The sequence below is a fragment of the Fringilla coelebs genome, assembly GCF_963513975.1.
Source record: "Fringilla coelebs genome assembly, chromosome: 20".
Taxonomy (NCBI): Eukaryota; Metazoa; Chordata; class Aves; order Passeriformes; family Fringillidae; genus Fringilla; species Fringilla coelebs.
Genome location: NC_140046.1, coordinates 7212806 through 7238680, shown reverse-complemented (window position 1 = coordinate 7238680; position 25875 = coordinate 7212806). Strand labels below are relative to the sequence as shown.

Here is a 25875-nt window from a genome sequence, read left to right as displayed (position 1 = left end):
CATAGCAGCCTTGTTAGTAAGTGCTGCTTATCAATGTTACCAGCTCTTACCTTGAAAGACTTCAGTCAGAGTAAAGCCATAATCTCAAATTCAGGCTTTTTCCTTTTTTTTTTTTAACTACATATTTGGTATTTTTAAAGAAGAAAAGAGTGTAGTTAAATACCTAAATCTAGGGTAGAAAACTTCACATCTGAGAAGCACTTTTTAATAAAATGCCTGGAGTGAAAGCCCAGCAAGTCTGCCAATCAACCATCACCCATAATGAAGCCTATGGGATTTGGTACACTCCCACACTGACAGAAACTGTTTGGTTTAGCTTCTTGAAAGTTTTAAAACAAAATTCCTTCTTCAATCACTTTCAAGGGAGTGCATACAAACTAGTTTCACAGTGGGAATCCAGTCCACTCACCAAGGGCTATGGGAAAGCAGTTAAGCATCCAGAGGCACCAGGCAAGGAAGGGAAGAAAACACATTACTAAGTCCATCTTCTCCATGACAATGGTGAAGTGGCCAAGATGCAATAAAAATGGGCAAAGAATTTACATCTGCCAGTGTCCAACATGCAAGAGAGTCAGTCCATAGGTTATAGCATATTCATTGTGCCTTCTGGCAGATCAACAGGTAATGATAAAGAACATGATCAGGGTATTTTGCAAAATTAGGAGATTTGCAATTTGACTTCAACAGGAAAACAGACACCCTGAATGTGGATATTTCCATTTCAGAGCAAGCTGGCCTGCTGAGCAGCTCAAACTTCTTTAGAAACATGTACATTCAATGTGTCCATTTTGTTTTTGAAACCAAATTCCAGATTTGTCCACTGAAATGACAGAAAAACACACAGCCTAAAAAAAATAAGCGTGGATGTGTTTTAATTAAAATGCATTTTTAGTATATTAGTAATAATATACCAAAAATATAGTAATATTATCAGTAATTATTGAATAATAATAAAACAAGGACTGAGCAAAATGAAAATGAGGGAAGAAAATGTTTGCCTCTTGGAAAGTACCAACAATTTTGAAGTTATTCCCCAAGAGATAAGAGCTTGACATTTGACAGTTGCATCAACAAGACAGAGCTGAACATCAGCACTCATGGCCAGTCCCCTACGAACCACAACTAGCTTGGAGATGAATAATAACATTTTTAGATACTTGAATTTTGTTTAAAAGTGATATACTTACAAGGAAAATAACTAGAAATATAAAAGCACCTGAGGTTTTGTTAGTTAATTTTCTATGTGACATCCCTGACCTCTCCACCAGCACACACACCAGCCCTGGAGTGTGTGACAGTGACAGCAAGTCCCAGCTCTTGTTGGGATCCTGGATTATTGACACAGGGACACAATGGGGATCACAGCACTGCTTGTGGCATCAGAATCAATATGGCAATGTCCTCCAATCTTCCATCTACAGTGAGCAGTTCTCTCCACTGAGAGCTAGCACAGCCTCCCATCACTGACAGACTGACACGTTTTACTGGCCTAAGTCACTCCCAATACTGGATCAATTCCTTCTGCCAGCAAATTCTTATTAAAATCTTTGACAGACTGTGCCATTAACAGTTTATCACTGAACAATATCAATGGATATGCTAATTATCAGTCTGACTGCACTAATAGTTTAAGTTTAGAGCAGTAAGAAGAGTTTAATAACTGGCCTATCATTCAAATTAACTTCAGCATTGAATAAATAATGTTTTATTTTGCTGCAGTTCCTTCATCAAAGTGTTTTCCAGAAATGAGAAGGAGAATTAAATCCTGAGAATTCTGATAGGGAAAAGCTATGCCAACACATTTTGTTTGGCAACCTTACATTCAGAGATGGCAAGCACCCAGATCCAAACTAAACCCAGGGAGCCTGGGAGGTTTGAATTTTGAATATTATATTCAAAGTAAAAATATTTTGAAAAATAAGACTTTACAGCTGTGGTAAAGCAATCTAGACAACACACATAAACTAAAATCTCTCCAAAAAAAGCCCCTTAACCAGGATCAGCAGGCAGCACAGACCTACCTGCAGCACAGGTTAAGATCATGAGCTCCCAGCAGAGAGCACAAAGCTCCAGCAGCAGCCAAGGGCTGCCCTCAGCCTCCCTGTGATTCTTATCATATAGAAACTCTGTTACCCCACACACTGGATTAGAGGGTTATTAATGTCTCCACTAATCCAAAGTACAAACCAGGGTAGGACACAACACCCATTCTTTTCCCATTTCTCTGCACTATTCCTTCCCCTGTTCTTGGGCCCATTTTCATTTCAGTGCAGGCTTTAGAAGAGAAGACAATTTCTACATGAATTCCTCTCATGTTGTTCCATATGTTATTTCTACCACAGCAGAAAAAGTAGTAGTTTTATACTTGCTTTCCACAAAACAAATCATAGCTGATGTGTCTTGCATAAGTAAAGAATGAATAAGTTATTTATAATCAATACAAGTAATTATAAAAAGCCATTATTTTTCCTTAGGGGAACACACTAATCCAGTTCTATTTTGTCACATGTAATCTTAAATTGGAGGTTATGCTACTCCTTTAAGAATAAATTCAGTGCACACAATTAAAGACATGAAATAATTCACTTCTTGAATTTTTTCCATGTTAATATAGAACACTATCAAGGCACACTTTTGGTAAATTACTTACAAACAAAACCAACACAAATGACAACAACAAAGTGGATAAAAAACCCAAACTGGTCCTATGGCTGCCAAAGGAGGATGGGGAGAGGAGCCATTTTAGGAGCTCCAATTCTTTAGTGTAGGACACAGCAACCACTTTCAGAACCCACCCAACTTTCCAGCCAGTCCCCTTCTCTAGAGCATCCTCATCTCCCCACAGATAGGGAGCAGGAAAGAGACAGCAATCCATACCTCCTGTAAGACAGGCTTCACCAACCTATCAAACCACACAGTTTACTTACACCTTTTTAATAGCAACAACACAAATACATCCAACATGGATCTTCTAATACACTACAAACCTACAACTACCTTTCCTGGTCAAGAGGCATCAAACATTTGTACACTGCACAGTTCCCCTGCACACCTGCAGTGAGACAGTCTGCAAGAGCCAAGAAGAAAATTTGCTGGAAGTTGTTCTGCAGCCCTCAGAAGAACAATAAACAATGGTTATTCACCACAAAGTACAGGAGAACAACCCCTACCTATGCTGACCTTATAAGCATGACAACAGGGAAACTCACCTTTCCCTCAGTGCTCTCAAAGGACAAGCCAGCAATGACTGATCTTAATGTAGAGAAAACCTCACAATCTAAGCACCTTCATCACTAAAACTCTCAAAAGGCAGGCTGAAATCCCTAAGGATAAGCACTTTCTGGTGTAACTCCACAAAAAGGAAAAAAAAAAAAAAAGGCCCACGCAATTCCCTAGACACGCATAATTAAGAATACATCATTGGCCTTTTCTAACAGAGTGCTTCCCCGAGGAAACTCAAATGTTCTCTAGAAGAGGAGAGCCCTGGCCTAGTCCAATGGTTGGGTAAGCAGCAATCCTGCAGGATTCTGCACATCTCCCCAGTTCTATAACCACATTATGACCAGCCTCAACTTAAATTCCTGGCTTTCTCACCCCCTTCCATACATCCCATACAGTAAACACTGTCCCTTCAACCTCACCTTCCAAGCTAAGCATTACCTACAACTTTTTTATATGCACACAGTTCTGTAACCTCTTCCACGGTAAAAAACGCTCACAATTCCTCTCAAACCAGAAAGAAATAACCTTTCCACGGCAGGAACCTTCAGGGAAAGCTTAGCTTCCTTCAGCACAGGTACATACCACCCTGAAAGAAGACCTGTTATTTTCTTTGTCTTTCCTAGCCAAGAAACACACTATTCACGCCGCACATCCCCACCTGCACCTTCCGAGTGCCTTTTCGAACACAGCAAAACATCCCCCGCCGCAGCCAAATCAATGACGCCGTCCCACCCGGAGGATCAATGTCTACCTGGATACACCGCCACCCTTCCCCTCCTCCCCTGCCCGGGCGGGGAGGCCTCGTCCCATCGAGGCTGAGCTCCCCTTCCCCAGCAGCAGCGCGTCCTCCCAGCGTTATCCCCGCTCCGTGCGCGCCGGGAGCCGCCCTTGCTCCACATTTACAGCCTAAAAATCCACTTGCGCTGCCTCCCGCCCCCTCCCAAGGCCTTCCCAGCCGAGCTTTCCGGGCCGCTCCCCGCTCCCTCCCGGCGGGTCCCCGCTCCGTGCGGCTCCCCGGACCCTGCCCGGCCGATCGCGCCCAGGCCGCCGCCCTCGCCCCGCGGCCGGCGAGGCTCCCAGGCGAGCCCGGGGCTGCGCAGGCCGCGCCGCCGCCCCCGCGGTACCTTCGGTCTGGGCGCTGGGGCCCGGCTGGGCCATGGCTCGGCGGGCGGCACCGCCGCGGCCTCCTCCGGGCGGGGACCGCTACGCCACGGGCAGAGAGACGGGAGCGGCCGGGCCGGGCCGCCGCCTCCTCCGCCTCATCCTGACAGCGGCCGGTGGCGGCGGGAGGGGAGGACGGGCAGGAGGAGGAGAAGCGGCAGGAGGAGGAGCCCCGCGCAGGCGCCCACGGTGAGACACGGGACCGGCTGCGGCCGCCGAGCGGGGAGGGGACGGGGACGGGGACGGGGACCGGGGACGGGGACGGGGACGGGGACCGGGACCGGGACCGGGACCGGGACCGGGACCGGGACCGGAATTGGAGTTGGAACTGGGAATGAGGCTGGGAATGGAGACCAGTACTGGGAAGGGGGACAGGTACTGGGGGTAGAGATATGGAGCAGGAAACGGAACCAGGGACAGGGACTTGGACAAAGACAGGGTGCCAGAGACACGGTACAGGGACAAGGAACAGGTACCGGAATGGGGAACGGGGGCCAAATACCGGGACCAAGGACCAGGAACGGGGTACAGGGACAGAGATAGGGACTGGGGACCGGGGATAAGAACTTGGAACAGGGACTGGGGACAGGGTGAGGGTGGCGATGGCTTCCCCCGGGTCCCTGCCCGGCCTGGCCCCTCAGCCCCGGGCAAGGGAGAAATCGCTGGGCCTACAGCCCGGAGGCATAATTAACGTTTATTATTGAGGAAACAACACCAACAAATTCTGTCCTTCAATCACAGAATCACTGAGGTTGGAAAAGACCTCTGAGGTCATCGAGTCCAACCTGAGACTGATCGCCACCTTGTCACCCCGGCCTGGCACTGAGTGCCACATCACTGAGGTGATGACTCACCCTGAAGGGGATGGAAGCACCTGAGATTTATAAAAACTCATGGACAAATGACCCTCAAAAGCCATGATGTGTCTGCAAACAATCAGGAAGTTTTATTAGTAAATTACACACTTGGCATGGAAAGCAGTGTATTAGTGCCTGGCCTATTTTTAGTTGTCACACTTGTTGTCACACCAGTAATGCAGCTGTGACCTGGCTGGGCAGTGGAAGGAGTGTGTCCTGCCAAGGGGTCCCTTTCCCAGCACCTGTGGCTGGGCTGTGTTGATGGAGGTTTAGTCCTTTGGTGGGTTTTAGTCCTTCCATCTAACTGGGAGAACACATCTGAACTCCAGGTTGTAGCAATAAAATAATAGATCTACATCATTTGAGCGCATGTAAAATCACAGAATGCAGAGTTGAAATAGACATTACAGCACCAGTTCCTTTCAAGGGCAGGATCTGTTATAACTCACTTTTCTTATGGCTTGCATACCCTAAAATGAATCCCTTTTAAGCTGAATCTCACTTTTTGCCACTGTCTTTCAAGCCTTGCTGCCAAAATATATGGTATGGCAAGGCACAGGATTCTGCATTTCCCATTAAATTTTTGCTCATTTAAACCGAATGCAAACCTGAAATAGTGAGTCTTTGAAAATTATTCCATTTTTCCCTTTATGATCAGTTGAGGTAAATTTTCTCAGTCTTTGCTATTGTATAAAGCAGGCTTAAACTAAAGACTTAACTTTTTTGGTGTTCCCAAATTAAGACATCTAGGGGTTTCTTCATGGAAATTTGGAGAACCCAGAAGTGTCATCTGCTCACAGAACTGCTGACTTAGTGGCAGGTGATCAAAGGATAAAGTATCTATCACTTGAGGTACATTTACAAATTTCTTAACTCCTTCTTAGGCTTTTTTATAAGTAGCTGGATGTTACAAGCATTCAGTGCATGAACCTCCCTGAAAATCTAGTCCTGACTGTAGGAACTGAGCTCTTGAAACTCCACCCTGGTGTGTGTTCATATGGGTACCCCAGAGCACCCACATTAGCAGCTAATTTCATCTTGTTCATGTTGAGGCAAAACTCTGACACATTCTGGTCGGTCAAAGATCAAACTCAGTGCAGCACCACTCCTGCTGCAAAAAGCAAGTAAGATAATAACAAGCTTGATATCTGCTGTACCTACAAGTGCTTATTAAGGGATGAATATCATTTCACTTTCATCACTTCCATAGACTAGATGACAGGATATTGACTATTGGAATTGCAACATTTCCAAGTCTCTGTCTTAACTCCTGAGCTTACATTCTGAATGGGTTTTATATGTAGTTTGAAAAATATAAGAACTCTCAAGGGATTTGTACTTTCATTTTCCTTTCTTGTTCTTAAATTTAGAGCTGTACTAGCTTTATAGGTGTGGTTCTTAATCTTTCTTTTCTGGACAGTAATTGGACTTGACAGAGGTGAAGGTTTATGTAGTATCTAATAGAATATCTTCTAACCTGAAACAATTGAGTAACTTCCTCTGTGCCTCCCAAAATGTCCCATTTAATTCTATTCACTTGTAGTTCTTATAGCCTTGATCTCAAAGGATTTCCTAGCATGACTCAGCTAAATCTTAAAAGAACTAAAGGAGGTTTAGCAGCAGTTTTCAGTCAGAGGAAAAGGTCTTGCAGCAGAGAACCAGCAGAGACCAGAAGTCCTGAATTCCAGTCCTGGTGGTGTGAATGTTAGACAAGTGCAGTGCTAAGGCATCAGTGACGCAGGTGAGCAGAGACTATTTCTGGAACAAGCTTCTCCAGAAATAATGCTCCTAAAATCCCATGATTTTTTATCAAATTTATTTGGCCTAAAAGCTTAACATGGGCATTTTGAGCATCAGCACCACATGCAGCAGACACGTGTGAATGGAAGATGCAGCATCCTGGAGTGTGTGTGCTGTGTCAGTAGAGGTGGAGGAATAGCTGTCACCTTGCACTCTGCCTGAAATGTAATCCTGCAGGCTCATTGAAAAAAAGAAGTTTGCAGGTTTTGTTTGAACAGTAACATCCAGGGACAAGCAGTGAGTGTGAACATACAGTGGTTGCTGGAGACCAGGAGGAAACAAGGGCTTGCTTGGTTGCAAAGAGAACAGTGAAGTAATTCACATAACATATCTAGGAGACAAGAAGTATCTTCATTTTCCTTGAGGAAAATAAAACAAATAAGTGGAGAAAGATTAAATCTTATTAAATGTTATTACATCTGTTTTCCTAATAGGTCTTATGGTTGATTGACTTCTGTGCTTATGGGTACTCAAGTTCCAAAGGAAACTTTCCCTGCTTATTTTTTTAACCATGAAGAAAGATTTTTCTCTTTCTGTGTCTTTGCCTTTATTTTTTTTTCTTTTACTCGAGGCACTTTAGCCTCAACTGAGGCATCTATTTTCACAAGGCTTTGGAGAAGGTAATTATCACTGTCCTTATCTGTGACACTAGTCCCAGATCCTGAGGCTGGTTGAGTTACCCTAGCTGTGTCCCAGCTCCATGTCAAGACAAGACCCAGTTACATACATTGTACAAAGTGCACAGCTTCAGGGGAGTCCCTGCAGCTCCAGCCAGTCCCTCCTTGTGGATCGTTAAAGGGGCAGGGCTGTGATCACACTGGGGAAGAGTATGAGCCCAAAAGATTTGTATTCACAGGAAGTTTGGCTAATAAATACACAGCTAATTCCTTTTGTTTTGAGTGATACAAGATACTGTTGTTTCATATGACAGCTAAGCCAATTCTACAAAACCCAGAGTCTTTAAAAAGATAAACTGAATTTCTGGACTTGCAAGGCCAAGTCTGCATCTGGTGTGAATCCAGTGGAAGCAGGCTGGTGTGTGGGAAGCTGGCCTGTAGCACAGAATCAGAATGGAGATCCAAAAGGGTCTCTGAAGTGCTGCTCCCCATGTCTGCTGCTTTACTGGCCACAAAGAAGTTGGGTTCCATAGTGCCCTGTGTGGTGGGGGTTTGCAGTGAATCACAGGCCCTGCTCCCAGAGTAGTTCACCTCCTAAACCACCCACTGCTTGATTCAATTAATCCAAGAAAGCTCAGTAACGAGGTGGATTTGGGAAGTGGCTTTGTGTGTTGTTAAGGCTAAACTCCAGTGCACCCACAGGGGATGAGAATTGCAGAACTGGGGCTCTCTGCCTCAGCAAGAAGGAGATTTCATCACCCCCACCTACTGTACCTGGAGGAGAGTTGGGTAACAATCTCCATTGGCTAAACCATGCAATGACATCACCTTTGGAAGAATGCAACAAGAATGTTTCAGATGATAAGAGTAAACACGTTACCAGAAAAAAACCTGTGTTTTAAATTCCAGGTGAAGCCCAGGGAAGCAGAAGTTACACACATCTTTAAGGAGAAACTTGGTGGCGCAGGACAGTGACCCTTGACTTCATTCCAAAGGCAAGTAAGAGCCTTGTTCTGCTTGCAAAAGAGGAAAACCAGAATTTATTGCTTGCACTAGGTTCACCAGATTTTGTCTACTGTTTTTCTCACTTTTTTTTTGTTGTTTAAAATAAAGCATGCAGTTTCCTAATTTTTAAATGTTTATTTTCTTTCTGTTGAGATTGATAGGTCATTACCATTAATGACCCATCAATCTCAACAGAAGAAAAATTGTTTCTGCAGCTAGGAGTGTTTCTGGGCTTTGGTCCTTTCTTTTTAAAGTAAAGCTTTTGGAGAAAATTTACATTCATCTAAGTATTACCATAAAGAGGCTGGTTAAAAATCCCAAATCAGTCATGCTCTTTGCTTCAAAAGTTCTTCTGGAATGCAAGGAATTTAGTCTGGAACAATTACATTATTTGCAATGGTAACTCCTTAGCAAACCCTGGAATAGTTTATGTGGTTAAAAACCTTTGCAAGAGCAATTGAAAAATTATGTTATCCCATCTATTGTTTAAAGGATTCCATGTGGTGCAGTTCTTTGAATATATGGGAAGAAAATGGAGCCAAAAATGAAAATTTGGCAGGCAAAAAATTGAAGTGCTTGCATTGGCTCTCAATCCACATATATACATGTTAATGATCTCATTTGAAAGATGTCTATATTAAGATCTGAAAGCTCTTGGTGTTCCCAAGGGACAAACTCATTGAATGTTGTGATATACCATGAAACGAAACAATTTTTCTTACTGCAAATTAACCAAGAAATCAGAAATTCAGTCTGTGTGAGTAACAAAGAGCACATTATGAACACAGCCTTTTGGGTAACCTTGCTCAGCAGTACATCAGAATTGCCATTGCAGGGAGGCACAACTCTGCTTTGTGCTTACACACTCCTTCCTGGGAAGATCTAAAAATATGCCATACCCCATTCAGAGTCACTAAAGCTGCATTTCAAACTTACCTGTACACACTGCAACTACTGCAATTCCAGCATCTCTGCTTGAATCTCTGCTGAAGGCAGACTCGGACAAAGGTTCCTTCCTAGCAGCTGTGTTATTGCAGTAGGATGCCACAGGAGAGACACCAGCAAGGACCATGTCAGCTACTGTGGAGTTTTAGATTTTTTTGTTAGGGTTGGGATTAAATGTGTGAGATGGTATTTTTTGTTTGGATTCAGATGTTTATTAGTTTTTATTTATATTATAGTTTTATAAACTGTGAGTTTCATAGTGTTTTATTTTAATAAACTAAAAATGGAGTAATTTCTTTTTTTACAAGGTTTTTTTTAGAATAAACAGTTTAATTAGGAAATGATACTTAAATTATTTTTATTTTTAATTGATTCATTAATTACCAGTGGTTTGTAATGTGGAATTTTTAATAGTATTATATAATACTATTTAAACTTATGAAGAAGAAGGTGAAGAAGAAGGACTAGCTTTGTTTTAAAATGTCTATCTTGTATTATATTTATTACTATATTTTAAAACCTTAACTTTAAGTTTTCCACCATGTGATATCACACACTTCTATTTAAACTGCACACCTATAATCCCAGTTCTATCATTCAATTTTGGAAGCCTTCTCCACAGCCTCAGGTCAAATGCAGTGTTCTCTTGGGGGTCAGAGTCTGTCAGCACAGAAAGTCTAAAATTCTCAGTAGCCAGGGTTCCAACAAGTCCCCAGACATTTCCCAGACCTCGCTGAGCAAACCCAACGTGGTCCTGTGAGGGCAGTGGGAGCCCAGAGAGAGCTCTCTTGGTTTTCATTCTGTGCATGAGACTGAGACTGCACTTTTCTTTTACAAACCTAAAATAACAACAGGGTTTCTGCTTCTTGAGGCTGTTTTACACTCAAGTATTGCCTGTAGCAGCAGTTCTCTGAGCAGTAGCATCTCCTGCACTCAACTTCCGAATCTTGAGGCGGCCGGTTCGTTAACCTCGATGGGATGAGTCATGGCACATCTGCAGCACTGGGCCATTTATCCTATTTTCTTCCTCTGAGGCACAAGCAGCTCAGTTATCCCATAAATTCTAATGGTTTGCAATGCCCACTTGCCAAGAGAAGGAGGGAGTGTTGCAAGTACTGTAAAATTCATTGTCCCGTGTGTGTCGTATTAAATGGCGTAGCCAAAAGATTTCCCTGTTAAGGCTTCAACAGCAGTGCTCAGTTTGGAGTGTTTTATTCATCCAACTGCTGTTAACCCTCAGTTTGCCCCTTTCAGAACTGTCTTTAGAGGCATTTAGAAGGAGGATACCCAAGAAAATGGAGCAGTCTTTGTGTGAAGAGTGGACTAGCAGCTGAAGAGTTGCCACAGGCTTTCAGGGGATCACCAAACCTGTGCAAATCCTTCACATGAACAAGCCCACCCTCTAAAATGCTTAAGCCAGGTAGGATTGCTGCAAAGTGTAATTCAAGGCCTTCCTCCAGGTGGGATTCTTCAGTGATTCCTGAGCCTTTTCTGGGGCTGTGCTGATGTCTGTACAGCCAGAGGTGGTCCAATCTGAATACTTATCAATACCGGTTTAAATCCCACATCTTAGGTCAGTGGGTACATCCAGCTAGTCCAGAAGTTTCTAATCAATGCCACCCCATCCTTATGAGTCCTTTTATTCCCTTTCCCCCCAATTTCTCCTAAATGCTACAGCGATCTCTCTATTTGCTTTATTTTGCTAGAGTGCCTTTTCCAGACCTACGTTCCTTAGATGCAGGCACACAAAACATTTTGTTCTTCTATGGCACCTTCAATTGAAGAAAAAGCCTTTTAAAAGAGCTGGAAGAGAAGGAATTATCTCCAATATACAAGGCTGAGCAACTTCAAAGAGACAGCCTGATTTGCCTGGGGATGAACAAAAATCAGCAAAAGAAAGGAAAAAAACCTGAACGTTTATCTCCTATCTCCCTTTAACTTTTTTTTTTCCCTATAAATTATATTTCCTTTGCTTATTCATGACACCTTTAAGAATACAAAAAAAAATCTTCTGATGTTCTTATGAAAAATAACTGAAGACAAACATCTGGTGTAAAATCAATATTTCTTAGTAGGCAAAAAGATCAAACAAACTCATTTTCTGTAGAATCTGTCTGATTCTCTCAAAAAGGCTTGCTGCTGAGATAGCTTCCCTACCTCACACAGCATTAAGAAGGTCCTTTCTCCCCTGAGACCACAGGAGGTTTCACATTATGTTGTTAATCTCCCTCAGATCATCCCCTCCATGCACAATCCCAGTCACATTTACATGCAGACGTAATGTCACTCAGCCCACTTGATGCCACTTACATCTCCTTGTTGCTAAGGGGAACACTGATAAGGAACCAATTAGCAAATAAAATATTTGAGGCTGAATGTGAAAGCCATTGCTCGGTGGATTTGTGTGTGATAGGCGGTGACATTTCATTTGGCATTTGTCCTTACCTAGTTGAGCTTCTTCCACTGCAACCTCAGCCACATTCTGTGTAGTCAAAACATGCTCTTCTTGGGATTTAGAGGCTTAGACCTGCAACTGGATTTGACCCCTGGGAATTTTTACAGCTCTCGAGAGCAGTGGGAGAGCTTGGAAAGCGCTTTTGCAGCTTGGAAGTGCCAAGAGCACCATCCAGTGCTTGAGCTGAGTAAACACACAAGAACTCGGTGGCGCTGGGACAGAGGCAGCTCTGCACATCCCATGGTCCAGCTGCACCTGCTGGGATGCACAAGGAGTTCATGGAAAGACACTACAGCTAGTTAGAGAAGGGAAGGCTGGCAGGACTGGCAGCCTCTCAGGATGGCAGGAGACAACCGAGAAGGTCAGATCTTTTAAAGAAGAGCTGTATTCTGAGTTGGAGTTACTGACTGAGGGAGCAAGAGATGCAAGGAAGGAGGAAGTGGAGGTGGCAAAAGTAGATGAATTAAATCCATGATGGAGAGGAGAGAAAACTGGGCCAGATACCTATCCTGTTATCCTTCCCCTTTGCAGAATTGAATCAGCAGAAAGAGACTAGGAGGGTGCACTGGCAGCAGAGAAAATAAAGGAGAAGTGACCTCAGCTGCCACTGCACAGTCTCAACAGCCTGGTACTGTTTGACAAATGTAGGTAGTGCTGCATTTCAAGAATTAAAATAATTTGGAGAAAGGTTTTGCACAGATGTGTGCACTAAGTAGTATTTTTTAGTACATATGGCTACAGGCTGTTAATGGGCTAGAGAGAAGGAACTGATAGGAGAACAAGGAGTCCATGGGGCTAAAAATGGGCATAGACAAAAGTAATTTTTATCTGTAAAGAAGTGATACCCAAATAAATGTCCAAGAAAAAGGATGCAACTTTTCTGTGGACTAGGAGCTATGCAATAATCTGTGGAAACTCTAGGTAAGCAAGGAAATATTAATTTGGTATAGTATGAACCAGATATTTATTAATCAGAGATGAAGAGAGCTCAAGTTTAGCACAATATTTGTGGTAGCATATCATTAATATACCCTCCCCAAAACAAGACTTTGGGCATCATTTGGAAATGCTGTAATCCAAGACAGCTCCTCTGTTGTGTTCAGTGTTCCCAGGAACAGCTTAGCATATGTTTGCTCTTACTCTTTTTATATTGAACTTGCAAAGAGCAAAGAGAGCAAAACTCACTTCTTTGATTAATATTAAGAAGTGTTTTGTTTGTGCCTTGTGGCAGAAGTGCCCAGATGGAGTAGGCTGGATACTGAAAACACGAGAAGCATTTAGTGTTCTGTGGAGCTCTGTTAAAGTAGTCTGAATAGAACATCTGGTATCAAGTATTTGGATAAATCAGTTTCTGCAAGTATTTGGACCTGCTCTGGGTCTGTGCTTTGTTCCAGCTTTACATTCCCTCTCTTCCTTCCTTGTTGCTAGAGCCAATAGATGATGGTTTATTGCCTGGTGCAACCCATTAAAGTGCCTTTGTTGGGGCTTGGCAATTAGCTGAGCAGAAAGAGTGTAAAAATCACTTTGACATCTGTGGGGTTGAAATGGCAACACCGACTTAAGATCTCCCTGAAAGGTTTTTTATCTGTCCACAAAGTGATGGAGAAAGAAGAAAGAAAGGTTATGCAGAGGTTTTGGGAAGATATTGTCTGATGTGTCTGCAGAGTGGGACCCTGTTTGAGAGCTTTGGTCTGTGTAAAACGTGCCTGTCCCCCACAGAGCCCTAGTGGGGATATATCCATGCAACACCTGCCTGCCAGGGAAGGTGAGTGCTACCCCACAGCTCAGCACTTCCAAATGCCAGCCCAGCCTTATGTGCAAGGAAAACTCCTGCAGAGCTGAGGAATGTGAAAACAGGAGCTGTGGTGTGTCATAGGACTGATGCCACTCGACAGATGGAGGTGCCCATATTGCAGTCACACAACATTCCACAGCCCCAGTCTTCCCAAAATCATCCCACTGCTGGGCATGATGAGGAGGGGCAGGCTCTCCCATCACCAACTGTGACTGCAGAGGTGAGTCAAGGGCTGGTGCACATGAACCACCTGTCACCCTGGTTTTTTAAGATTTTCTAAGCCTTCTGATGTTTACATTCTTGTAACAAACTTTCTCACAGACTTTCTGTAAATAACTTCTTGTTTTGCATTCTTTTATGGAGGAGGAGAACTTTGATGGACTGTTGGTTTGTCCAGTGTCATTGGAGAGGTGGCACTTTCACCCTCCAATCCACTGTCACTTTTGGAAATCTATAAATGTTGGAGTCAGAAAAATAAAGGCCCTTTTTTACCTTGGAGATTCCAGTGTCTGTGTCATTTTATTTCATGTCCTAGAGTGACAGCCACTCAATTTAGAAGTGTTTGAGAAGAATCCTTTCACTTTAGGAAGTGTTTCAGCTAAGGAAGGCTGAGTACACAGAGCTGCTGTTACCCTGGCTCAGACTTTGGACATTTGGCTTCATTTCTGGACAGATTTTCCTGTGAGTGGTGTTTTCCCCTGTAAATTTTACCAAATTTACCTGCTTAGAGGCTCTGACTCCTGGATCTATAACCAAAGGCATGAAAGAGCACCAAATGGGATTTCCTAAATTGCACAATTGAGATTATTGTAAAGCTACTGTTTCATGTATAGTAACCAAGAAAATATCTCACAATGTAACATTCTGTACTACTGAGAAAATAAGGTACTTTGAGTTACATTTCTTTAGGATGTCTTGCTATGTTTAAATGGCTGGATTTCTTCTCTTTTGTCTTGTTTTCAGGCTTGATACATCAAGAAAACTTCAGATGAGTTATTGTTACCTCACACCAATGGTAAGGGGAAAGAGAAGCAAGTTATTAATGTTTAATGTTGTTTTGTGCCAGATGTTTTGCTGGTAGAAATCCATAGCTCCACAGGCATCGATTTCTTCAGGATCTGGAATGTTTGACACAATTTTTTTTTCTCCTTTCTGGATGGTCTGCAAAGGAAGCTGCTTGGTTTTGCAATATTGAATATTCATGCTGAGAAGTTATAAGCAAAAACAAAATAATGAGAGACAGGGTCTCTAATAAGCTTCCTGTCACATGAGGCTGTGGTTCTGGTGAAGCAGATGTGGTTGCTGACTTGTTTCCAAAATGTTTGTTGAGTGGTGATTAGATTCTGTCATAGTGATGTTATATCTCTGTGATCTCATTCAATACAAGTAGTTCTGCAAGCAGTGAAATATTTTTTTCCTATGGATTTATATCTTGGATTGTGTTTAGGCATGGATTTTCGGATGTCTAATGGGGATTTAATTAATTTTAGCTTGTTTCTTCAATGAGAAATGAATAATCTGTCTTAGCTTGGTTGTCTATTTTCACAGAACTTGCAGGAATTAAATATCTCAAGTTCTAAAAATCTGAGTGGGAATTATGAACCAGTTTTAACACTATTTGGAGCCAATTCATGTACACAAACTTAAACCTAAGTCTCATTTTCTTACAAAAGCAAAAGGTAAGAATCAATCTTTATTACTTTGTATTTCCATATTACTGCTTGATTCTCTTCTGGTTTATTTGTGATCAATCACAGAAGATATGCTTTATTTTAAAGCTGTATGAAATGTGTGACTTTTTTCCACATTGAATGCATATTAAGTCATCATTAATGTATGCTTGTTACAGGCCACACAAGAGGTCGCATTCTCTTTTTATTGTCCTTGCTGGAGCATGGGAAAGAGGTGACATGAATTTTAACTTACATATTTGCACAGGCAAGTACAGAGAAAACTAAATCTCAAGGAAAAATTATCTGTTCTATCACCAGTTCTGGTGAAGGAAATGTAGAATTAAAATTATCTTTGGGATTGCTGAGTCCAGTCTTCTGCTCCTGTAGTGAGCCAAGTTCCCAATCTTTTTCATAAACAGCTTGGTGCTATTCAAAAATATGCTCTTTCCTCCTTGTTGTCTCTCCTATTCTCCCAGTTTCCCACTTTATCTGGTGTTTGTTCCAGAATTTCCTCCTTTTTATGGGGAAAAAAAAAAAAACAACTTTTAATTTCCATGGTCAGTTTAGGCATGTTTCTCTTGTTCTGTGAAATTCCTAAAAAATTAATTACTGCAGGTAACCATGTCTGTTTAGGGAATAAGGGAGGAAAACCCTTAGAAAAGGACAGAAAATCTTCACTTGGGTAAATCCTTAAAACTCAAGTCTGTTGGAAACTAGGCTTTAACAGCACTTAGCATAAAGTGTTTGTGTATCTGATACTACCAGGTTTTTCTGGGACTGGCAAATGAATTATTTAGTAATGGAAACTGCATGTGCATATGTTTGGCTTCTGTAGGTTCACATGATAGAAACTGTAAGAGTGTCTGTAGGGATCACAACTGCACAACTTTGTGTCTTGTACCCTATGTCTTAACAGGACTCAGAAATTCCCATTTAGCTTGGTACAAGAGAGAGAACAGAGTGGCAAGTCTCAGCTTTTATTGCTAATGTTTTAATGTAAAATAACATTTATGGTCTGTAGATTTGGTTCTGTGCAGATCTGTGTGACTTAAAATTTATTACACCACTTCATATTTGTGCATCTCTCTCCAGTTCCTGGATATTAAAGAAATTAAAGGTCCAAAAGTTTACCTTTATGTTAATAGATCCAGATATACCAAATATTTAACTTCTCTGGACAAAGGAATTGCATCAAGGGCTGGCTTGTCCTGTTAGCATGTGACAGTGTCAGCCCTGTGTGCTGCAAAGCTTCATGGAGCCTTAGAGAATAAAAAAGAAAAAAACCAACTGTATGCTCAATGGAAAACAGATGGAGTTTTCATTAGATATTACTTTTAATGATCTGCTTTAAAAGTAAAGATACACCATTCTGAGCAGAAGGGCCTCATAATAGCTGTGTCTGGGTCCCAGGCTCATTAACTTAGCTATAGATAAGCAAGACTGCAAGATCTTTGTATCATTAGAGGTTCCAGTCAAGCTTGCCTACCATTATTAGAATTCCAAACACAGCAGAACTATTTTGGAGCCTTAACAATAATTTATCCTGAAGATGTATCTTTATTTAATGATTCAGAGTTGTTATTATGGGCCTGGCAGTCAGTTGCTCAGTTTCTGGAGTATTACCATTTAACCTAGGTCAGGATAAAAATCCTGGAATATTCATTGCAGGGCAGACCTGAGGGCCTGTTCTTTACAGTCCTCTTGGGTGTGACTGTCCCAAATTGTGTCACTGGATGTGAGAGGTGACCCCAGCAGTCTACAAAACCTGAAGATCCCTCCTAAAAAGAGGGACCCTGCAATCTGTGCCTGTGGGTACTAAATCAACTTTTGACATGTAAAGAACAATGCAATCCCAGGGTTTTAGGAGTAGATGCTTGCTGCCAAACCACAAGAAATGCTTTTGTCTGGAACTCATGGAGCAGTAACATAGCAGTGGAGGGTGTACCCTTGTCTGTTATTCCCTCTGAGCAATTTCTCAGAGACTTGTTACCAGGATTCAGATAGATTTCATGGAACTAGGAGAGAAATAGGCTTTAATTTCCTTACAAAAGGAGGGAGAGACAATAGAACTCGGCAAAACGTGGCATTTTTTTGTTTCTGTCTGAGAGTTATGCAAGCAAAACCCAGTGCCCATCTTCAGGCAGTACTCTCTGAAGGGAGACTCGTGAGAAAATTTGGGTTATCTTTCTTCTGGTGTGAGTTGATAAAACTGCTTCATTTCCTCTGCATATGTGTATATTTCTTCAGCTGATCTCCAGCTGGGGTGCACAAATCAGAATCCAAGTTCCTCAAAGTTCAAGGAAGTTTGGAGCTGATGTTCTGGTTCACTGCCACCTCTACAGAAAAATACCTGCATGAATAAATTTTTTAAAAAGCCTCATTTTCCTAGGAGACAGACTAGAAGGATCAAGTCCAGTGACAATCTATCACAAACTGCTAATTAAACACTGTTATGGAACCAGGTTTTTCCCACTCTGTTAGAAACCTTCTTTAACTTCCAGACTAGAGTTATTGGTTGGCTAGTTTGTTCACTTTTAGTATTGTGCCAAAGCTGCCTTTTAGTTTAGATTATTACACACAAACAGAATGTATTAGATTTCCCTCTGCTTTTTGTGTCTTTCAGAGAAAAAAAAAAAGAAAAAACAAAACCAAAACTTGTGTTCAAGGTCAAATTATTTCTATGTGCAATTTAAGGGCAGGAGGAGAATAAGTAAAAGGAACAGATGGTGAGAGCTTTATAGTTAGGTTTGTGTACCTTAGTTACAATGGCCTAACCCTTTTTCAACAACATTTCTGCTCTTCTGATTGCTCCTGTTACCTCATGTCCAAGTAATTGCAGTCAATTCCTTTCTTTGTGATTTATTTGCAGACATCAAGGATATCCCCTTGCTATGTTGCTAGAGGGAAAAAAACAACACTTCTTATTCAATTGTTTCTTCCTTCTTTAGACATTCAGTGGCCTTTCCCTGATTCAGTGTATCTTTTTGAGCATGGATGGCCAAACCTGAACAAGCCAGTTCCATCACAGTGGTGATTCCAGCATGAGGTGAGAGGTTCCCACTTTAGTTTGTGAAGAATTTTCACAAGATGAATTCTCAGGAAATTCTAAGCAGATGCCTTTCCAAGGTGTCTAGTTATGCAAAGCTCAGTCACCCAAGGGGAAATTTGTCCTAAGTAAATAACCTGTATGGATCAATGCAAAAATGCACACCTGAGGTGACAAAAGGCCTGCTTAGCACAGGGGAGTTAACCCCTGCACTGCTTGGGGAGCAGCACGTGGTGTCTGCTACTCCTGGGTGCCATGGTGGCTGTGTGTGCACACAGAGCACTGACTAAAGCTGGGGAAATTACTGCTGCAGTGTTCCCAGCACCTTAGGGAAGACAACTTCTCAACAGGGTATATTGGTATTTTGGCAGATCTTTGCTGCACCAAGTATTCCACCAGTGGAGAATTCTGGAGAAATGATAAGAGGAAATGCAAGTGACCTCCAGAGCAAGGTACTCCGGTTGAAAAGCTGAGTTGTTTAAGATGTGATTTTAAGAGGTCGTGGAACCTTCTAGAAGTTGCTTCTTAAAGCATCTGAGTGTCAGCAGCCTAGATATTTTAAACTGAGCATGCAAAACCCCAGCATGGATGGGCTCTCTTCAATGAGGGGGCCTACATGACTCCCTTTAGTCACTTGGCAGCACAATAATAGAAATAGGAACGTGGGATTTCTTATGTCTATTGTGTCCATTAGAACAATACTGCTGAGAGCAACTGAGACCAAAGGCCTGGCCTTCAAAATATATGACTTGAAAAGAAAGCTGCATTTTTTTGGTAAGGTCCAAATGTGTTTCATTCAGCTTTGCTGCTACTCCCAAAGTTTAGTTGTAAACAAGTCACACATCTGGGTAGCACTGCCTATAACTGCCTTCATCCTCACCAGGAATTAGTGGCTTCATGATGTTGTGTGTGTGCAGAAAACAGCTTGTAAGAGGTAACCTGAGCAAACTCTTACAACTGAAGAGCTTAAATATCTTCAATGACCAGCCTGCAAGTAGCCACAGTCTTTAACTTCATAGATATAACCCTAAAGTCTTGAAGTTCTGCATTTTAGCCCCGCAGAGTTCCTCTGATTCTGACTGCTCCCTATCAAATTTCCATGCTGACTCTTTGTCCAGACAGTTTAGCTGTCCAAAGTAATGATGTCCTAACTGCTTTTGTGGGGGGTGAGTGTGAACTTGAGTAGAGCTCACATACAGCTATAAAGAGCATTTTAACTATACAGCAATAAAACTTTGAAAACCATTTGTGTACATCATAAACAAAATGAAGTAAGCTGTCAGAATTATCATTACTCAGTGCCAAGATAATGTTGCACCTGAATAACTTCTGTTGAAGTGACAGGTTGTTTTCTCACTGCATGGTTGGCATATCCTGGACACTTTGGATTCTGCACTCTGGAGGCTGAATTTATTTGGATTAATTAATATTTAAAATGTTCTATGCTCCTGATTCCACTCAGTTCCCAAAACCATGACAGAAAAAAACACTGGAAAAAATACCCAGTGAATTCCAGTATGGACAGGGATCCACAGAAAGGGATAGGGAACTTGGGAGACTCCCAGTTTGTGCACAGTTGATACAAAGCCAGGGTTTGGAGTTCATGGCTGCTGACAGGATGAAAAGGGGACATGACCTGTTCACTCTAAGAGACTGAGGAACACCTGGAGAAGGCTACATTTTGGAGGAGTTGACAGACTTCACTGGTTGTCTGCCTTTCTCTTCTTCGAACAGCCTCTCCAAAAAGCCTTTACAAACTTCCCAGCATGGTGGTGAGATCCTCAGCATGGAAGAATAAAATAAGAGCACTCTCTCTGCTCCTAGACTGTTCCTACTCCCAGTTAAGCACACAGCTTGCCAGCTGATCTGTGGCTGATTGCTACATGCTCCCAGTTTCCTTTACACTTGCCTGGCACTTCCTTGCAGAAATAGGACAGAGCACAGAAGAGCCCCTCATGAACCACCTGGCTTCAGGCACAGGGACACAGCTGTGGCATCTCCTGGGGCTCTGCAGGCTCTGAGGGCTCAGAAAGGCAGAGACAGAGACCCCACGGCTGCTCCTTGGCATTCCCACACCTCTCTTCTTGCTGGGTGTCCCTGATGGCCTTTGTAAATCATTAATGAAAGATACTTCTGGATAAATACTTTCTCTGTTATCTTCTCCAGTACTAAGGATTAATTTTGCATGAGTCTATGCCTTTACTGCTCTTCAGCAGTGACAGAAATTCATTTCTTTGCCAGATTTTATGAATGATGTTCCATATTTATTGTGTATTATGACCTTTTTGGATCACACAAAGTCAAGTCTAGGCATCTGTCTTTGGTTCTAACACCATTTTTCTTCTCTGATGAACAGTGTGTTGCAGTCTGTAGATACTTGTAATTTACAACTTTTTTTGAGTTTAAAGTAAGATCATTATTAACATTTTATATGAAGCAAGGTGGCAAACAGGAGAGTTCATTGACTTTTAAACCCTGGAATCACCCAAACAGTTTTACATTCCAAGTAAAATATTTGGTAGGTTTCACACCAGTCTTTTACCAGTGAATATCACAATGTTGCTGTTGGGAAAAACTGAATTTATTAAGGCAGTATATTTTAAAAATTGGCTCCAGCACCACACAGCTGGAAACAAGGAAAAAGTAATCTAAGGCAGCATGTAAAAAACTGTTCTCTAGTTAGACTGTGTATTTTTAATAACTGCCTCCAACAGACCACCCTATGACACTGATTGCAAGCACAGAAAGCCTGGTTGCTCAAAAGCCATGTAAATAAGACAGGTATTGAAATGCCAACCTCCCACTATTTACCTCCAACCTATTCTTTTCATCTTTTTCTGCTTATTTCACTTGTTTATTTCCTGGTGTTCTTTCTCTCACTGGTGTTTTTTTTTTCTGTACCACGCTCTTTGCCTCCCAGAACCAACTTCAGCTTTTAGCCTTAGTGACAGAACAGCAACTGTTCAGAGGTCTTTTAATCTTTCACCTCACATGCCACTTGCACAAGGACAGGCTACTCACTGCTCAGAGAAGAACTAGGAAAATAGGAAAAATAGTAGATTAATTAAGCTGGATCACCAAAAACCCCAAGAATCTCTTACTTCTGTTGTTTGGCACTAAAATACATGAAGTACTTCCTGGTTTATAATATAATTTTTCTAAAGGATGTTTACTAAAAGACAGTGTCAATGTGGTGTCATTTCCTTGGCTACTTGGGTCCAAGTTTTTGCAAATGTGTCTTGTTGTAGGCTGAAATATATTACAATTTTATCACTATTTTCCTTACTAAAAATGAAACAAGTTGCTAAGAGTTCCACAAACCCATAATTAACTTCCCCTTTGAGAACAAAAAGGATGGATTTTTAAAATGTTTTTATTGCCTTAGTAATACATGTTACAAAAAAAAGTCTTCTGCAGCAAAACACACAAAGAACAGGAATGAGTGCAAACCAAACGAATCAGAAGTAAATTATCTATGAAACCACTTATTTCAATGCAACAGGGAACAGTAAAGTTTTGAAACAGCTTTTCCTCCTCTGGAGAATGCAGAACTTATTGGAGCTCCTGACATAAGTCAGAATATTGCATGAAACCAAGATTTCAATTCCTTCCTCCCAGAGAGACCTAAACATTGTCCTCAAGACACGTTCATTTTATTGGAATAGAAGAAAAACTTAGTCTTGAGAAAGACTGCAACCTGCTCTGTCCTGCCAAGGCAATGGCTGTGCAATGTGCCCTCCTCAAGGGAAAGACAAGGGCAACTTGGAACATAAAACTGTGGATTCTACACCATGACTTCTGAGATCTTTATTCCAATCAGTTTGTACTTCCAAAGACAAGCCTCCTCCAGCTAACTTTGCCCAGACGCTTCAGCAGAACTCCAGTGTCTCGTGTTCTGTCAGGCTTTCTTCTCCCAGCAGCCCTCACAGAGGAATTCTGAACACATGACCAATACCTTTGTACTTTGGGCCATACCAACACAGGAACACCTTCCTGTGCCTCTGATGCCAAAGTGCAGCTACAAAGTTACTGAAATTCCTGGATGTGCATCCCCCTCCTTGGCACCACAGTTCACTTGATGTCAGCTCTTGTTCGTATTTGTAGCCTGGCAAATTCTCCTTGAAAGGGTCTGTTCACAGGCTAGTATAGCTTACAAAGGGAAAATAATATTTTTTTTCCTTGTTCAGTATCTTTTTTTAATATTATGAGATAATTGACATTTCTTCCCTCTCTCTGCTCTCATTTATTATGGTGATAATGCTTCTGAAGTACTTGATAAACTCCATCCGAACATCTTCAGGATCTTCCTCTAGGTTGGAATGTATCAATTTTAGCTTGCTCAGTGGATAAGCTTTGAAAATAAATATGAATAATTAGGTATATTCCTCTTATAAAAGAAATAGTCACAATCATGAGACAGCTCAGCTGGAATTCAGTGGTACACAATGTCTGACACCCCAGATAACACAGAGCAGGGCAAGGAGAAATGCAGCAGAGTTTGTCAGTGTTGCAAACAAATACAGCTTATTGCCAGATTAAATTCTTCCAAGTTTATTATTATTGAAGCACAAAGTCTGGTTTTGGTCTCACATTCAGTTAGGCAGAATTAAACAAATTGAGCACTGAACTGCAATTTTATTATTGAAGTGATATGATACTCTTTGATTACTTCAAAATTATGGAATGATATTGTTGTATTAAATATGTATTAATATATTAATGCTTATAAAAAACAGGTGCTTGTTTGAACACTGGAACAGGTTGCCCAGAAGGGAGTGTGTGTTTTCACAGCCATAAACAGCCACAAATAATTTTGCAGTATCTAAGGTACCTATTGCTAATTTTAAGATGTAGCTCATTAGCTTTTTATTTCAGAGAGCTCCTGTTCTTTTGGCTGACTAAATACAGACTTAAATGCCCTAAAAAGTGTCTGTTACCAAAAAAAAAAAAAAAAAAAAATCCAGTGTAAGAACCAAACTGCTACTGATGAGGAAATATGGCAGGAATTCTAATTTCTGGCTCAGCTGCATACATACTTGCAGAAACCACTGAAACCCTTCCCTTTCCCCTTCCCTATTCCCATTCCGTGAAACTGGAATATTCCTCACCTTTGAAATCCATTATTTCTGTTTTTGCCCAGCACTTCAGTGTTCTTTAATCAACAGATTTAGATGAAAAATGCAAGCCATAAGGTATTAACGATTTTAAAGACATCAAGATCAATGAAAACCTCTGAGCTACAAATGGAGTTTTCCATCTCCTTACCCAAGGACAGGTTTTCTGTGTCCCCTGCACTGCCAGGCTTGTGATGTGCCACCAGGAGACACTGACTGTCAAGCAGAGGCTGCTGCTGCACAAAGCACGAGTACCACATCTCAATTTCTTTCAGGTGGCTGGGCAGCTCAGGATTGAAGATTATTATTACACCATGAGCGTCCTTCATCAGAGCTGGCCAGCATGTTTCAAACCTTGAAAAACACAGAAAATTGAAAGACTGACACGTTAAGTATTCAAGAACACATTAAGTACTTTCTTATTATAACATCAGTAACCTTGCCAGTTACATATCATATTCCAAGTATTTTGGCTTATCTATTATGCTAGTTGATCCCATGATTTTCTAATTTGATTATTTGCTGACAATGTAGAGTTTGGTCAAATGCTCATATAAACTTAATTAAACATTGCTCTAAGAATGGATCATTCTCAATTCCATCTTTTAGAAATTAAGGCCTCAATCATATGCACACATTGTTTGAAGTCCACTCACATGATTTAATGGAGATGAAAGCAATTACAGAGTGGACCTCTGTCTCCTGTATCTGTAACTTCCTTCCAGGACTTATGGACTTTACTGTGTTAGTCAGTCCTTATCCAAAACAGAGTTCAGCTGTGATCATGGCAGAGAGTACCTACTGTTGGATGCTTTATAGCAGAAATTATAAAAATATATTGGGGTAAAGAGTCAGGAATACTCCTCATGTCAAACAGATCATTGGCTTGAGCCTTAAGTATGAGTATCTTGCAAACAGAACTATCAGGAGTTCAGTAACCTGGAGGAAGTAACAACGCTGGCTTACTTCTGATCCCCACTGCAATCCCAGAGCTCGAATCGACACGCCGCTCCCTTGCTGTTGCCGTTGAGGTTTGGTTTCTCATACTCCAGGATCCTGCGGGATGATGGACGCACGCTGGGATGCGATGGCACCCAGCGCACAGCAGAGCGCGGGGCTCTGGGGCTCTCGCTCACCTGACCCCCTGCGTGGGGCTGTAGCTGCAGATCCCTTCCGTGCTCTCGGACACGAAGTTTGCCAGCACCGACTTGCCAGCCTGGCACACCGCGGGGGTGAAAGACACACGGAGGGATTTATTGTGCCAAAGCCACAACGTTGGTGCCCACGCAAGCCCCCCGCGCCATCCCTCCCGCTCAGCCCGGTGCGTGCAGGCCTAGTTCCGCTTCCTCCTGCCTGCCTGCCTTCCCTCCCTCCCTCCCTCCGCAGCAGTGACCCCGCGGGGCTCGGCGGTGCCGTTCGGGTGGTCCCGGGGCTCCCGGCCCGCTCTCACCTCGCGGGGCCCCACCAGCAGCACCTTGGCCCTCAGCATGGCGGGCGGGCACGGCGCCCTCCCGCGGCCGCTGCCCGGCAACGCGCGGAGCGGCGGGAGCGCGCGGCCATTGGCTCTGCCGCCGTCACGTGACGGGAGGGGCGGGGCGCGGCGTGAGGCGGCGCTCGGAGCTGAGGGATGTTCGTGCTGTGTCCGTGTCCCCGCTCTGTTACCGCTCTTTCCGCGCTCTCTTTACACCTCTGTCCCCTTCATGTCGCCTCTCCGTCCTCTCAGTGTCCCCGCTCCGTCCTCCAGTCCGCTGTGTCCTCACTCAGTCCCCGCAGCCTCGCTGCTGTGTCCCTTTCATGTCCCCAGATTGTGCCCACAGCGTCCCTGCTCTGTCCCCGCAGTGTTCTTGCTTGACAGAACGAGAGGACACAGTTTTAAGCTGCGCCAAGGGAAATTTAGGTTAGATGTTAGGAAAAAGTTTTTTACTGAAAGAGTGATAAAGTGCTGGAGTCGTCTGCAAGGGGAGGTGGTGGAGTCACCATCCCTGGGTGTGTTTAACAAAGCCTGGATGTGGCACTGGGTGCCAGGGTTGAGTTGAGGTGTTGGGGTTGGGTTGGACTCCATGATCTTGGAGGTCTCTTCCAACCCAGTGATCCTGTGAATTTTGTGTGCTTTGTCCCTGCTGTCCCCTTGCTGTTCCCCCACTCTGTCCCTGCTCTGCCTGGCCTGCTGGAATAAATGTGGTGT

General features: G+C 42.6%; 2 protein-coding genes across 2 annotated transcripts in view; both read right to left on the bottom strand.

Annotated features, from left to right (window-relative positions):
* The window catches only part of RABEP1 (rabaptin, RAB GTPase binding effector protein 1), a 46846-nt gene extending 42314 nt beyond the window's left edge, over nucleotides 1-4532 (bottom strand). The window contains exon 1 of the mRNA XM_084219327.1: nucleotides 4347-4532. Within this exon, the coding sequence (XP_084075453.1) occupies nucleotides 4347-4380 (34 nt within the window). The 5' untranslated portion in view covers nucleotides 4381-4532. The remainder of the gene's footprint in view (nucleotides 1-4346) is intronic.
* Nucleotides 4533-21938: 17406 nt separating this feature from the next.
* Nucleotides 21939-25258, bottom strand: IFT22 (intraflagellar transport 22). Its single transcript, XM_084219123.1, has 5 exons — nucleotides 25141-25258; nucleotides 24827-24906; nucleotides 24657-24746; nucleotides 23842-24044; nucleotides 21939-22927 (listed from the first exon to the last, which is right to left on the bottom strand). Exons 1-5 carry the CDS (start codon nucleotides 25177-25179, stop codon nucleotides 22779-22781), a joined length of 561 nt encoding a protein of 186 aa, XP_084075249.1. The 5' UTR covers nucleotides 25180-25258; the 3' UTR covers nucleotides 21939-22778.
* Nucleotides 25259-25875: the final 617 nt, after the last annotated feature.